The sequence below is a fragment of the Papilio xuthus genome, unplaced genomic scaffold (genome assembly GCF_000836235.2).
Source record: "Papilio xuthus unplaced genomic scaffold, Pxut_1.1 DF827542.1, whole genome shotgun sequence".
Lineage (NCBI taxonomy): Eukaryota > Metazoa > Arthropoda > Insecta > Lepidoptera > Papilionidae > Papilio > Papilio xuthus.
Genome location: NW_013531107.1, coordinates 5,500,549 through 5,517,220, shown reverse-complemented (window position 1 = coordinate 5,517,220; position 16,672 = coordinate 5,500,549). Strand labels below are relative to the sequence as shown.

Sequence of the window (16,672 nt, the reverse complement as noted above, 5' to 3'; positions counted from 1 at the left end):
AGTATCCTTATACCTTTTGTTGTATGAAAATTAAAACGCGAACGATCTAGGTTGAAATTTGCACCCAAGATAACATAGTGTCGTAGACAGAACCTGTTTGTGTTGTCATTTTGACCATGATATGTATTACAAGTGCTCATTATGTACAATATTATTTAAATTGTATTTTAATGAGGAAAAGCAATTATTTTGTATTGAAAAAAAAATAGTATTTATGTTTGTAAAATATGTTAAATAGTATTTAAATTAATTTTTGTATATTTATGGTTAAAAGTTAAGAATTAAGAAAGGAAAAAATAAGTAGACTAGTTTTTATATTTATAAATTTTTTATTCCGTTTATGTATAGATTTTTGAAGTTTAATCTACATCGATTATTTGACGGACAATTTTAGTAAATACAACTCAAAGTGAATAAAAGAATTTTTATATAAATAAACAAAACATTCGAATCGATAAATGTTTGAAAATGCGAAAAATTTTAATACAATAGACGTAGTATTTCCCACAATAGAGCGAAACTCCGACAATACACCTGTTAAACAAATAAATTCCGAGATGTTGAAACGAGAAGAATATTTATGGAACAAAGCCGTCTCCATACAATCGATCTATCGTAGCTGCAACTATCATCTATAGGTAAACTTCCCACGTCGAAGCACCGAGCTCTGATGCAATTCCAGTGTCTAATGTCAGAGGTTCTCGTTTTTTGTACACCGTTAGCCCTGCACTGCGGCCGTGTGGTACAAGATGTGAGATAAAGCGGGGTTAGAATTCTCACACAGACCTGCGGCATTTAGCACTTTGGTGCCTAAAACAAATAATTATTATATGTAGCGTTAAAAGGACGTAAACAAAGTCAAATAAATAAATTCGTCCACAACATAACTAGTGGGGTAGAGATCACGGCCTTCATTTGGCGCAGTCCAGACGCACCTCACGTAATTTCGTACTTTTCAGATAAAATATTCAGTGAATTTGGTTTTTTAGTGATTGTATTTATTTAATTTAAACCCAATGGTAATGATTCTGTCTTAATCAATAGTTTCCAGACACAATATGATTGATGATTAACTTTTGGTTTAATATTCAATAGTGCTAATTACCATCTCATACATAGATTAACTAATCGAGTAGTTACGTTTGTTATTTAAATAGGTTATTCACGATTACAGTTTATCCAAAAGTTATCCTGTACTTTCCTTAGATTTTTTCATTTACAAGATTTTACTTTTCATACGTCTTATACACACTATTGTGCTGCCTCTACTAATTCCATCGCTGTAAAAAATAGGGTCATATAAAAAGACAATGTAGACATATTAATGATCCGCACAGACGTGCTATTAGATTTCCACCTACGTTCATCAAAATTACATACAAAATGATTCATGACAATTTTATTGTATACTAGCTGTTATTGCCAGCTTCGTCTGCGAGAAATAAAAAAAATGAGTCTATTGGTCGTGGAATTATTGAGTTAAAAACAAAAAACAATCTATCCAATAATTGATTTTTTTTCTTGAATGGAAAGTACTGTAGCATATAGCCGTTTTCATCATTGGTAACAAACATCCATACAAACATTCGCAATAACAATGTTATCTATAAATGCAAAAGTTTACATGGATGGATGGATAATTTGCTGAAATTTGTCATAGATGTAGACTATAGTCTAGATTTTAGATGTTAACTTTAGACTTAAGAAGAACACATAGGCCATTAATCAAGTTATTTAACACCATTCGGAAGGACTCGCGGGCGACAGCTAGTGTTATGATAAAACAAACTATTCCCTCGGCTTACAATGGATTTCTGAGACTAAATTTTTTTGAGACCCATTAAAAAATTATAGTTAGGACGACGATATATTTTACACATTTTAGTCACGTTCTGGAGTTACGTGGTACAAAATATAATTCAAACATTCGGACTTATAAAAGTAATATTACATTTGATTAAAGATGATTCGCGATATAACTGTAGTATGGCAAAGCACTATTAATCTTAGGTAGACACGCTTAGTATTTAAGTGCTTATCCTCGTAACATGTTTAATGCTCTACAGCTGATGTTGGCTGGGAATTTGCGAGAGCTTCGATTTATGGTATTTAGCAGACGTACTGATTTATTGCTATCAAGTAATTGCTATGGCTATGTTATTTAGTGTTATTTAAATGTTAGTTATACTAACTTAAGTCCTTAGAAGACTTGTTAGTGGTAAAAAAAAATTAGGTTAGGAAAAATTTTTTGGCCTGACAAAATTAGTTAATGTAAGACGTGAAAAAATTTAAAAATCCACGTTCTATTTCTGCAATGTATAATAGTAACTTAAGTTAAATGAAATATATATTATTTTTTCATTTTTAGCAAATTATTTTTAAAGAAACCTTGGATATTTTTCTATGTCTAAGTGTATAATTAATAATTTAGTATATGTTCAGAGTAGAACCATATTGTGTTCGAATAGTAAATGTTACATATTATAACGTCCACTCTATGTTACGTCGCAAAATACTCGGTCCTTGATGTTATATCGAGTTTAAAGTATTATATATTTTCAACACCCGCTGCAAGTAGGGCCCCGAAAACCGCGAGCCTTAATGACCGCACACCGCGTAATAAAATGCGCATATTGTAGAGGGACCCGAATTACTTTTGGACTCTCTCCAAAATAAAAAGCACGTCAACCGCAGAACACAGATAATATGCGAAAAAATTTGCAAATTTTCTTCTGCAAATTGTAACGAAAATGTTTTTCGTAGAAATATTCGGTATGATAACAGAGCTTTGTTTTTTTTTTGTGTACAAAAATGTTATACTTACTTTTATCGGATGGCCTTGTTGAGTTATTTTTGTAAGATACGACAACACTGTTGTTTAAAAAAGCCTTTTACAATATTCATTGCAAGAATATAATTACAAAAAAAATTAACTATAATAATCGAAACGATAAAAAACAAATGACAATTCTTTCTTAAAAATAACAATTGTAACAAAACAAAGCCATTAAAATTGAAATGAAGAAAATCTTTTTGACATTCGGAATTTAAATTTCATTTTCGAACGTTCAGCTGCCGGGATGACAGCGGACAGCCGTAGAAAATGAAGGTGCAAAAAACAGATCAAGACGAAAAAAAAACTTATTTTTTTCGTCTTAGATATTTTTATATTTGTACACTTTAAAAAAACAAAAGATTTATGTAAGAAGTAATCGTTTCATATTTCCAAATCATATATGTACATACATGAATATATTATGTACTATCTGTCACCAGCAACTCCATCCGCGCGGAATTAAAAAAAAACTTAAAAAGTAGCTTATGTGTTCTACCAGACTATGTTCATCATTGCCAAATTTGATAAAGATCCGTTGTGCCGTTACGGATAACTTTCAAAAAAACGTCCATCCATCCACCTAAACTGTGTATTTATATTATTAGTAACATATAAAAAAATATACAAACGGTGAAGAGCTTGTGGCGCGGGCTAGCGAAACATGTTGGTTAATAACACTTGTAGCCGAAGTCTGAGGCTCGGGAAGATCGCGGAGATAGGCCTTTGTACCTCAGGACAAAGGTCTAGCGGAACGACGTTAGCTAGGATCGCCAGGAATGCTTCAATTACCTGGACATGTCCGTTATAGTGTTATTGATGAAATTCTAGCAGCAGACCTCTAGTTTTGTAGTCATGTGTTGTAGACCGCCACTTTTCTTCAAAGATTTGCTTGACTAAATTTTTAGCTTTTTTGTGTATATTTGCACAGAATTCACCTTATAATATTTTAAATAATTTGAGATTGTTCAACTGATAGATATAGGAGGAGATATTATTACTTTTATTAATCATACTAGCTGTCGCCCGCGACTCCGTTCGGGCGGGATTAAGAATAGATGTTTCGGAGGAGTGTGGGAACGAAAATTGTGACACGAGAATTTTATATATGAGATTAATTTTTGTAAGTTTCTTTTCTTTTTTTGATTCAAAGTGATTGTTTGTCTTTAAGTTTTGACATATACATGGGGAAAGATGATTAATTATTGTTTCTTATGTATTTTATCATGGAAATATGTTTATTTGTCCTGTGTTTGTACAAAATGTTTGGTGAATTGTGCGATAGGCGATTGTTTTGGACGTGAGACCTCGCCACGGTACGAATTTCGTTTAGTACTCGTATCGTGATAATGACGTGACGTTTTGTAAGTGCCACGCTATCTGCACGCTCCATCTTAAAGGGGTGGAGTGAAGAAAATGTCAGCGTTTTGAAAAGATTACTAGCACCAAAGGAAATTCTGTTAGACAAAAACCTTTTAGAGAGAGTTTGCAGGACTTATCAGTTGTTCGAAGCATGAAGAACGCTTAATGGAATTTCAGATTAGAAATTGTTTGTATTTTTGTCTGTATGTTTCCTTTAAGGTACTTTGTTACTTTTCGATTCTATATTTGCAGCAACTCTTTCAGTTTTATAAATGTTAACAGTGGTAGAGCCGGCTTTAACATCGCACGAATTGGCCCGGCTCGCCCGGTGAAATACCACGACCACATAGAAAACAGCCGTGAAGTGGAAGCAATTTCGCGTTTCGTCTGATGAGTGTGCGTCCCGGAGGCCTTATTTAGTCCTCTTTCCCTTCCCACACTTTATATTAAAAGGAATGGATGGGAAGTGGAAGTGGACTTTCCGGATGAGAGGATGCATGGAAAGGGAAAATATGTTCTTTCTGTGCATCCTCTCATCCGTCGATTAAAGGTAGGCAACGCATATGCAATTGCGTATGTCTATGGGCAACGGTCACTTCGCTATTTCAGCGATTTCAGGTAGCCGCTCGCTCGTTTGCCATCTTCTGATACAAAAAATTTAATGTCAACATTTTTCATCATCTCATTTATATTTAATTATTATAAACTTTCGGGATGCATTAAAACAATCTTTATTTCTTTAATTCATTTCATGTAATAACATTTAAAGCTATTTCTATATAACTATTACAATTAGATTAACTTCTATTTAATGTATCATTATTACCTTTAATATGTTTATATTATTATATGATATGTTACCAAAAATCAGTACCACTTTCAAAGGAATTAGCATAATCGTTTTGTGGAACAACATCGTCAGTTGTTTCATAGTTACTCAAATCAAATCTGTCTGCTAAGAACGTATCAGCAGCGTAAGTAGCCGCTTTCTCTGTTGAAAAGAATCCTTCAATCTTACTAGTTGTAGGTTTCACTGTAGTTGTCTCCGCTACAAATCCATTATCTATCTTTGCGTTTTCTGTAGTTACTTTATCGTCTGTTGATACAGTTTCTTGTGGTTCAGGTCTGCAGAATCCATCCCAAAAGTACCAACCATGTGGACAGATGAATACTTGTGGATGTAAAGTTCCTCGTTTGAGAAGGCAGACATAGTAATGGTTAGGACTTTTTGGTAAAGGTCCAGTTTCTCCCACTGATTTACAATCTGGTACAGGCTTATCACTGCATTGTCCGTTCAATAGTCGAATCTGAAAGTAAAGAATAGTATGAAATCATTTTATTTTATTATATATTTATTTCGTTTGTATTTTTAATTAATTGTAGCGAATATAAAAATGACTCTACTCTAAAGGTGAGTATAGACTAGAGCATTTAATTGTAAAAGAACATGATATGTTCAAGTGTATCGTCACCCTTTCACGAACATCACGTGCTTTGGAAATTGATTTTACTTATGCCATTCGTAAGAACGTTACATTACGTAGAAATGCTCGAGAAAACGCTCTAGTGTATATTTATCTTAATGGTTATTCAATTTGGCAAGTTTATATAATTTATAAAACAGATTTCTCGACATCGGCTTTTCAAATTAGCTTTTTATGTCCCCAATTCAGGCTACAGTCATAATTTATTACTTCGCTCGAGGCTATTCTTTTCTTATCTTAGAAGTGGACCCCAAAATAGAGCGTGGAGCATCCCTTTGGGATATTTTGTGTTTTCCTTAACATTCCACCTTTACGGAAACAATTTTCTCGCACCTTTATTTATGTGGAACATGGTTTGTTAAGTATTTTTTTTTTAAATTAAAAAAAATATTTTTTAGTTTTTAATTTAAAGACATTTTTAAACAATAAATATAATACGTATTCTTGTATCAATTTAAATGTAGTAAAGTTAATTAAACAATGTAAACAACAATAACTAAATAAATAAATTACTTTTCTTTTCATACAAATTTTTAAACATACGAGTACATAGCATTTTATTACCACTTACCGAACACTGTGCGTACTGGGGATTATATCCGTAGTGTCTTGGACACAATGCTGCTCTGTGGTCCGCTGGTCTACCATCAGGAAGACCCTCAGCAGGTGAGCAGAGGTGGAACTTGCGGCAGTCAAACGCGTCCGGGAAGATTCCCACCTGAATACCAGAAAAAATTACTATGCATATTTTAATTTAAAAGAAACGGTTTATTACTATATGATTTACTTACTTTAGGAGTAATTTTAACGGAATAAATTAATCCAAAAATCTTGTATGGATGGATGTTTGTTAGAAGTTTTCTCCAGGACTGCTAAATGGATCTCGATGAAATTTGGCATAGATGTACCCAGAACATGATCTGGAAGAACACATAGTTCAGTAATTTTTTTTAATTCCGCGCGGATAGACTCGGGAAATAAAAATTATAATCAATAGATATTTTTTTAATCTATGTTGTTCGTAAATACAAGATTATTTAGACCAATTTATCATATTTAAGTACTACTAATTTATCTATTTGTAATAGTTTAATTCGGTATAATCATCAATAACAGACTTACGCCTTTGGTGGATTGATTTTAACAAAAGTCAGCGCTATCCATTCAACCTCGAGGGAAGCAATCAGTGAAGCGTTGCTTCGTGTTGATAGATTGAGAAAGTTTCTTTCTTAGCCTCATAATGGACGGAATGACTATTAAAAAATATTTTATTTTCCAAAGTATCGGTGGTAAGGACTAAAGCCGATTTTTAAAATTAAAGAAAAATCGACAATGGATTTAATTTACCAAGCTCGATGCTTCTATGCATAACGTCATCCACATCGCTGGGAACCACATAGAGTGCAGAAACATCCAACGTGAAATAGTCAAGAAGATAGGTCGCAAACCTCAGGAGTAAGGAAACGATGCATACATGAAGATAGAGAGAGAAAGAGAGAGACTAGTAAACACTTTTGTGCAATCAAAATAACAAATGTGTTTTATTTTTTAAAACCAGTTAATTCGAAAAACATTCGACGGCTTTTAGCTTCCTTGTTTATGACATTTAACAGAAGTATTTACGCAAATTATATCACTTTTACATTATTTTCTGCAATAAAACTTAACCTAAATAAATGTTTACGAAGCGATATATTAAATCGCAATAGCTCTGTGCAGATTTAATCTTTCATAAAAGTTCAAGGCGAATTTTGGCACAATCAATAAGATATTTCAAAGAATAACGCTGATATTTCCGCTTTGACATTCCCTTGAACTGATTAAAAAATATACTTACAAAGAAAACAACATCCGCAAATTATTTTAATGCAAAACATTTATTTAGCTTATTTTAAAAACGTTTGTAGCGCAAATTATAAGTTCTTAGTTTTGACTAGTTTTATAATAGTACTAGCTGTCGCCCGCGACTCCACCCGCGCGGAATTAAAAAAAACTTAGTAACCTATGTGTTCTTCCAGACTATGTTTTACGTCACGCCAAATTTTAGCGAAATCCATACAGCCGTTCCGGACATTCCTTCCAAACAAACATCCATCCATCCATTCATTTGGATTTATAATATTATAATAGTAAGATTATTCCAATGAATACGTAAAACAGTTTTATTATTGTATAAGCTTTTGCCTGCGACTTCGACTGCGTAGTATATATAAAAAAAACTAAACAGTGTCTCATGTATTATTCGAGACTATGTTCTATATCTGATCCTTTTAATAAGATGTGTTGAACCGTTCCGGAGTTATCGAGTAAATATGTAAATCATAACCTTCCCACGGGAACCGTACACATTTTTGGGATATGTTCTACATCTATACCAAATTTCATCGATCCATCCATTCTGGAAATACTTTTTAACAAAATAGCAATCTATCCATACCTTACATCAACACATTCGCATTTATTTATATAAAAGAAAGTCGTGTTAGTTATACTATTTATAACTCAAGAATGGCTTTACCGATATGGCTGAAAATTGGTGAGGAGGTAGCTTAGAGCCAGGAGACAGACATAGGATACTATTTATTCATTTTTTTCGAATAAATGCCTTGAAGAGCTGCTTTTTATTTAACCTATCTATATATAATTTTTTATATATCCACGCGGACGGAGTCGCGGGCGACAGCTAGTTTATAATATTAGTAAGATATTATGTATTTAAAAGAGATATAGTAACCTGTTCACAGGAATGTTTGTGCTTCTGTGTTGCGGGTTGACACTCAGGCACCGCCTTCTCAGAACAACCTCCTTTGTGTGCATTGCATGTCTGTCCGTTTGAGCACACTTGAAGGGGAACCTAAAATATGTTATAGTCATAAATAAATTGCAAAATGAATCTATGTCAGTAAAGAAATGCCTCAGGGGATGTAAAAATCTTTCGAAGGTCACCAAGGAAGTTATTAGTGCCTCAAGTACGTATTCTATGGAAAATAACACAATTAAGGTTATGTAAGTTAGTGAATCTTATACTTAATAGTTTACTTCATATCTCTAGAAATGAATATTAGGGTATTGGTGGGTACCTTCAAGTAGCCATACGGTAGTGGGACACATGTTACTGCATGGGTGCAGTTCTGGCACGCCATGCCTGCCTCCGCGCATATGCCTTCCACATCCAGCTCGCCGTCGCCTAGCGACCGGCCCAAAGGCACGCCCGCCATGCGATTACCTGACAACACTCCACCGACATCGATGGATGTTGTTAACTAGAACATATAAACTTAATGTTTTAATTACCATTGAATTGTAAATTTATTTTTAAGCTGATTAAAAGAGGATATTTGTACAGTCCTATATAACTACATCCCGAATAATGAACTTCATCTTCTCGTCGAATTCCTCATAAGAAAATGATGGAAAGTAGACAAATGTCTCTACAAAAATACTCTTATAGTACATAATCATAGTCATTCCTACAAGTGACTACGAGGAAACAATATCACAAAACCCTTTGAAGTTCGTGTATATTTGTTTTTGAATTTACAGCCTGTTTACAATAAAATATTAAACATTATCTAGCAAATTAGTTGCGGGCATTAAACTTTGGCTCTAATTTTCGAATATTATTACTCGAACTGTTATCAAGATTTACACACAAAAGAATTCTTTACTTAAATAACAATTGTTGAAGGAATATCTCCATTGGAATCCCTTTTAAGTGGCGGAGGGAAATTGATTTAAAATCGTGTTTTTTTTATAACTTTTTTAGTAACAATAGTTTTTACGAATAAAGAGAAAACAAAACTTACTATGGAATTGCAGCAGAGAATCGACAGTAGTAGTAACTTTAACCACATTTTAATTATTCACAAAATGGTTGAATTCGAATGTTTCAAACTAAAATCAAAGTTGTGCAAAGTCACGTGTTGTATGTCTCACTTTAATTACTTTAATAAATTTGGGAGGTCGACGTTGTAACCTTTTTATCTAATTGCGATAATTCCGAGGTCTAAACGTACCGATTATTAAAAATATTTACAATCTTTATAGAACATTGTTGTTTATTACACGCGTTGTTTCTGTTATCTTTTAATGTGCACTAAGTGTTTGTTATGGTCATTTAAATTAAAATAACTATCGCGTACCATCTTATATTTTTATATTAAATTGTGTCAAGGGTCGTTCTTAGTGCACATTTAAATAGTAATAGATGCTATGGTTTACGTAACTCCACTTCTAGTGCGTATTTTGCGCGAAGCATGCAACACCTGCCAAACCAGGGCATACGTGTTATTACGTATCAGTAAAACGCTTCACAAGCTATTCCTTCATTTCCTTCTTAATTGCTGAATTTTGTCACATCGAGTTATCGCGTTGTAACTTAAGTCAGTATCCATATAAATTTTCCTTGGAAGCTTAGCGCTTTTAGCCATGATGGTCCAAAGCATCTTTCCCTGATGCTTTAAAGGAGAAAGCATTTCATGTAGTCTCAGGGGATTATATCTTATGTTAAGCCACTGAATTTTAGAATTTCCCTAAAGCTTAAATTATTTAAGCTGAAGGTTGTATAAATTTATGATTTCAGATGATAGGGACTTAAAATAAAATAAAACAAAGGCACATTATTGGCAAAACGCCTTTTGTTATTTAATAGTTTAAAAAAATTTCGTCATAAAATAGCTCATATAATTTTGCAGGCGTCATAATTTTGAATGACTTGTAAAATATGAACATTTAAAGGAGAGGTGATAGACTGTAATATTTACTTTACAATATAATTTAAAGTTGAATTTGGCTCAGAATATTTTATAATTTTTTCTTTACATTATTTGATAAAGAAAAACGTCAGTCATCATTAAGTCTGTCCCGTGTTATTTTCGATGTGTCAATAAAGTTCAAATAAATAAGAGAATGATTGTTTGTTTAATTTACATACATTCAGATACGACGCTTTGTTTGTTTTTCATTGTATCCAAAATATCAGCATTTTTATATAAAAAACAACGGCTGTAACAATGATTAATGAATTCATGACGGCAACAATAACTGGGCTAACATTCAATCTTTATGTAAATGAAAAAAATGTTTTCCGTTAGAAAGTATGATTGATAAAAAGTTATATTGATATTATTTAATTAACAAGAAACTTCATGTTATTGCGTTTGTGAAAGTACCAGGACATCAACAGTTACGAGGTGTACGAAAGGTTTGAAACGAAGAGATCTTCTGAGATGTCATTACATCGGGTTCTAAGATTCAGTGCTACTTCTTTCCATCCCCCAATTTATTGACGAATAAAAGGGGAAATATTCTCCTTCCGTGCGTCTCCTTCTCAGTCGAATGTAAAGATAAACAACAGACAGAGGTTGCGTCTCCATTTCGATGAATTTAAATGGCCGCTTGCCACCAAATAATATAAAAAAAATTAGCCCCAAGATGATACTTTTCTCACACATTATCAATTGCCAATTATAATACTTAATCGTTTACTATCTTTTCTTAATGTTATCCTCAAAATGATAGGGAAACAAGAAAGAAGCATTCATTTACTAACGCGTCTGTATACTCGTAGTAATATATTCTTCACATTATTTATACTTATTTCACGCGACTTTGATTCCAAACGAGACGTGTTGCGTATGACGGATGCGGCTTTGATGTGTTAGTCCCTTGTCTAAGGCATAGGCGGTAGAGGATAAGTAAATATAAAAAATAAATTACGTCCGTTTCGATCGGTGGCTCAGGGGTCAAGCACTTGACTTGTAATCTGCAGGTTCTTGGTTCGAATCCCGCCATATACCAATGTGTTTTTTCTATTTCTCAATTACATATGTACATTTATTAGAAGTTCTTACGGTGAAGGAAAACATCATGATGCAACCTGCACATATCTAAAAAGAAATTCAAAGATATGTGTGAAGTCAACCAACCCGCACTTGGCCTGCGTGGTTGATGGCCTAGTCACCCTTGATTAAGGGTAGGCTCCGAGCCCCTCGTTGGGGACGTATAGTGAGCTGATGATGATAAACTGTGGGGTTTCTGAGGCCAAAGTCTCCATTTAAAACATATTTATCTTTTATTCCGAAACACAAACGGCAAGAGTTGTTTGATGATTACCAAGTGAGTCTCGCAACCTGGGTCTAGTAAGAGTAATCTACATAAAAGCATAATTAAGTATCCAGTAAAAGATTGTGAGTGTGATAGAGTCGTAACTGTTTATAGTTTTGGCAAATTTTACAATACCAATTACCATTTGGCGCATTGTAACAAATTAGTCACAAATAATTTTTACTACTAATAATGCATACTAATTCTTACGAGATTATTTTAAATGAAATCTAAAAAGGCCGGCAACGCATCTGCGGTTCCTCTGGTATTGCTGATGTCCATGGGCGTCGTTGAACACCTCGGTGTTCCCGCTGCTCGTTTGCCCCCTTCTGTTATAAAAAAATAATAATTTGTAACTTTAGTAACTTAATTACCTATGTTATATATATTTTTTAATCTTTGATGTTTATTGAATATCGTCGCTTGTGCCTCAGACCAAAGAATAACAGAGAGTTTCCCATTTATTAGATCTGTCGTCACTCTTTGACTTTTTCACAGGTGTTTCTCCTGCAAATGTTATTCGTTTATATTCCACACACAAAGCTCAGTACAAATAGATTTTATCTACAATGTAATATGATGAAATATTTTTCATCTTTATGTTTGTTTAATAATCTTATATATAAAATTATCGTGTCACAATTTTCGTTCCCATACTCCTCCGAAACGGCTTGACCGATTCTCATGAAATTTTGTGAGCATATTGAGTAGGTCTGAGAATCGGCTAACATCTATTTTATAATCACGCGCGGACGGAGTCGCGGGCGACAGCTAGTTTACTATGGAATATGAAAAGAACTAGGGTTTTTGAAGAGAGTTGATCTTATTGTGGAACTTTGTGTTACAATTGCTAAGTAATTCAAAGACGTTTTAACACGTTCAGTGCCACCGACTCTTCTTTCGAGTTCACTATGTGCAAAAATTGTAGTAGCATGGGATGTGTTTAAAAACTTTATCATTTTGATGCGGCTTGATAACGCGCAGTGTCTGCTTCCACTCTATTACGCGTTTATCACTAACATTGTATACACCAATTAACATGAAGGCTTAAAAAAGTTACAGACACGTTTTAACCCTAGCACGAACTTTGCCTGACGGTGGACATGACTTGTTACTAAGATCGATTTCAGATCGAAAAAAAAATTTCAAGTCTTGTGATACATAGATGATATAGCTATCAAAATTTATCATAGTTATAGAATAAACCACAATGGAAATCATTAAATAATGGTCATGTTGTACCTGTCTATTTGTGCTTAAGACTTCAAAGCATCACAGTCTAGTGCGCGACGCATTAATTTCTCTCAGGCCGATGATTTTCCGCGCACAATTGAACTTTACGTTACTTCAACGACTATGACTAGCTCTTTACATAATATAAATACGGTTCTATTGAAGAACATAGCATGTATAACACTGTTACCAAATTCCTTATGTAAATTAGAATTTCTACTTTCGTCTAGGCCACTTCGACTTTGGCTTAGAATTGCAGATTTCCAATCAACCTCATCATTTAGACTCTTAATACGATCAATTTTTTATAAGCTAGCTAACGGAGTTTCTGTGGTAAAGAATATTTTATCAGAGTATGGACAATGTAATCGAAAGCCAAACTTTTTTTTGATTTCCTAATATTTCTTTTACCATTCCAAATAAGCTCTTGGGTTGTGTTAGGATATGGTTTGTGACAAAAGTCGAATGGCGGGATTCGAACCCCGACCTCGTGATAGGAAATTCGTACCCTTAACCATTAGGCTATTGACGCTTAAATTTTTGACGCTTTATATTATCATTGTTTTTCTTTGGTATTTGAGCTATCAGTTTCAACATAAAATGTTTTGTGTTGCAACAGAGTATGCTGTCCGCTGCAATGCTGTACATCTTAGATCGTTTTGGCAAATTCGCAACCGATTAGGCCTGTTGCCAAAGTGATTTCAATTTACAAATTGATGCGGTGGATGAAAAAAACGAACAAATAATAATCAAGACAACGATAAAAATAGTATTTAATGAAGTCAATAATTTTACTTTACCTAAATAAATATTGAATATCACTTTTTGTCTGTCTGTACTTTCTATCTATCTTTCAACTGACTTTGTTATCCATTTTATGTATCTCTCCGATCTATTTAAATAAAACTTTTTAAAATATAATTTCATCCACCAAAAGTACTTATAACGAGCTTGTTACGTAAAGAGTTTTGAATTGAAAAGCTCTTAAAGCTTTTAAAGCCAACTTTAATTACGTCAATAGGTCAGTTTCAAGTTAACGAAGGCAACTAGCAAAGGCTTTGACGGTACGAACGGAAATGGCCCCGGATTATTTTCAAGTCTATTCAACGTTTTTAACTGGTAATTTTGTCGATAAATAACCTTTTAACGCATGTTATTAATTGCCCAATAAATAACATAATTATGCGGATATAGAGTAAAATATAATTAAAAATTAACATCATGAAACACAACATAATAATTCGATGAAAGAAAAGTTTAACCGATTATTTCCATTTCCAATTTGTCTACAGATATACCTCGTTCGATTATGAACTAAGTTTACCAACGGTCATTGTCATATCTGTATCACAGATCGTTTTAAAACAAGAACAATACGACTACTATTAAAAAAAAATAAACGATTTAAGATTTTACTGAGTCTAATAAAATTATATCGTGTTTGTGCACCCTGTATATGACGGTACGAGCGAGCTCACTAATTTGCTGTAAACAAAACAAAATTAAACTTTCCTACTGTTTCATTTCATAGCGTAGTACCAAAGTGTCTGGACAAACCCTCAATGGGTTTATCGACACTTTAATGTAAACTAGCTGTCGCCCGCGACTCCGTCCGCGTGGATATATAAAAAACTTATTTAGTGTAGCCCACCCATTCATCCATCCACATCACATCCACCTAAACATTCACATTTATAATATTAGTAAGTTTCATAAAAAGCAGCTCTTCAAGGCATACATTCGTAACAAAAATGAATAAATAGTATCCTATGTCCGTCTCCTGGCTCTAAGCTCACCAATTTTCAACCATATCGGTAAAGCCGTTCTTGAGTTATAAATATTATAGTGTAACTAACACGACTTTCTTTTATATATAGATTTGTATATTTGTCCTTGTTTCTATACATGAATAGGTAATAAGTGACTGATCACAGGACTCGGCTATTCAAAAGCAATACTCCATAAAGTAATTACTAAGTACTTTCTAAACTCCTAGTCGTGTAAGCTTATGCGCAATGTTTTTTCTCTAATTCTCAAATAGAAGTATTCTGTTATTTAGCAGAGTGTTTTTACGAGCGAATAGATGATAACAGTGGGCGCTTGCATGAGGACATTCGCAATTTGTTTAGTAAAATATGATACCATTTGAAAATTGAATGTGTTACCTTTCTGCCGCAAGGGAAATCAACTCCTTAGGTCTAGGTGAAAAGGACATTTCCGAAAATATAATATGTCGTAATAAAATTATAGAAAATTTTTGTAATATGGTAAATATTACGAAAATAGTTATTAATAGAAAGAAGGAAAATAGTTTTATTTAAATGTACATATCTTCTGTCTGTAAAATACTCGGAAATACTCAACAAGATCATGTTTAGTCTTGAAGAGTTGTGGAGCAAGTAAAATTGAATTCGTTCAACTTTCAACTGAAGTTTGCCGGAACTAATAATATAATTTCGTGGTGCAGTTGAAATGACTTTATCAAGTTTATATTTGCACTTAATTTGATGAGGGTATTCGGTACACTACTTGAAGTTGAACAAATATTATTATACTCGTAGTTACAATTAACATAACTCACGACTGTAATCCAGAGGGGTATGCAGAGACTACGGATCTACATTTGGCGCGTTTTTGACACACTTCTACTCATACAAGTTTATATGTAACGGGCTAAAATTTGGAGAAATTCTTTTTTCATGTTATAAGGTGGCAAACGAGCAAGCAGACATCTGAATAAATTATGGTTGCCCTATAAAGCGAGCTGTGATAAATCTGTTAAGTCGTTAGAGAACACTTGCGTTGTTTCATTGCTAACAAACGCACGAACATGTCTTATGTATTTTGAGCATGGAGACGGATATAGGATACTATTTATTCATTTTTTTTTCGAATTTATGCCTTGACGAGTTGCTTTTTATTTATAATAACTTACTAATATTATAAATGCGAATGTTCAGATGGATGTGATGTGGATGGATGGATGGGTGGGCTACACTAATTAAGTTTTTTTATATATCCACCCGGACGGAGTCGCGGGCGACAACTAGTATCATATAAAATTTTAAATAATATCTTAAAATAAATGCATGTTTATATGTTATCGTATTTAATTCCTGAAGGTAACAATATTTCTTCATTTAAAAGTAAAGATAAGTTGGACTTTTTCTTTTAAATCTAGTTTATTTTACTTTGATTTTTACAGCGGCCGTCACTTGCGTTAATCAGCATTTCAAAAGCTCACCTTTTGACTCAATTAAAAACGACTTCAAACAGTTTTTTTTAAATTGGTTTGACTTAAAAAAATATGCTCACAAATTTATGCTGAAAACTCGGTTCGTTTTAAAATATCAACATTTTATGTTAAAAGTCGTAGCCAAATTTAAAATGTTGTTGTAAATATTCGTAAAAGGGAAAAGTGTGTGTGCGAAGTACGTTACTTTTTATATTACAATATTTGCTTTTTCAATTTTTAATAAACTTTTTTGTATCTGACTTTGTTCTTTTAAATATTGTACTTTTTTCAGTGTATGTAATGGTAGTAGTGGTGATGGCTTCGAAAACATGAAATATTCTGTGCACTAGTTGTCACCTGTGACTCCGTCCGCGCCAAATAAAAAAAATAATAGCCCGTCTGTTTTTCCAGACTATGTTC

At 33.3% G+C, this 16,672-nt stretch overlaps 1 protein-coding gene across 1 annotated transcript; it reads right to left on the bottom strand.

Moving 5' to 3' along the window:
- Nucleotides 1–4,974: 4,974 nt before the first annotated feature.
- LOC106118826 (uncharacterized) lies at nt 4,975–9,555 on the bottom strand. Its single transcript, NM_001312476.1, is given in 6 exon segments — nt 4,975–5,502; nt 6,251–6,397; nt 8,414–8,533; nt 8,760–8,823; nt 8,826–8,942; nt 9,486–9,555. Coding segments are annotated over 5 exon segments (807 nt in total). The 5' UTR covers nt 8,852–8,942; nt 9,486–9,555; the 3' UTR covers nt 4,975–5,052.
- Nucleotides 9,556–16,672: the final 7,117 nt, after the last annotated feature.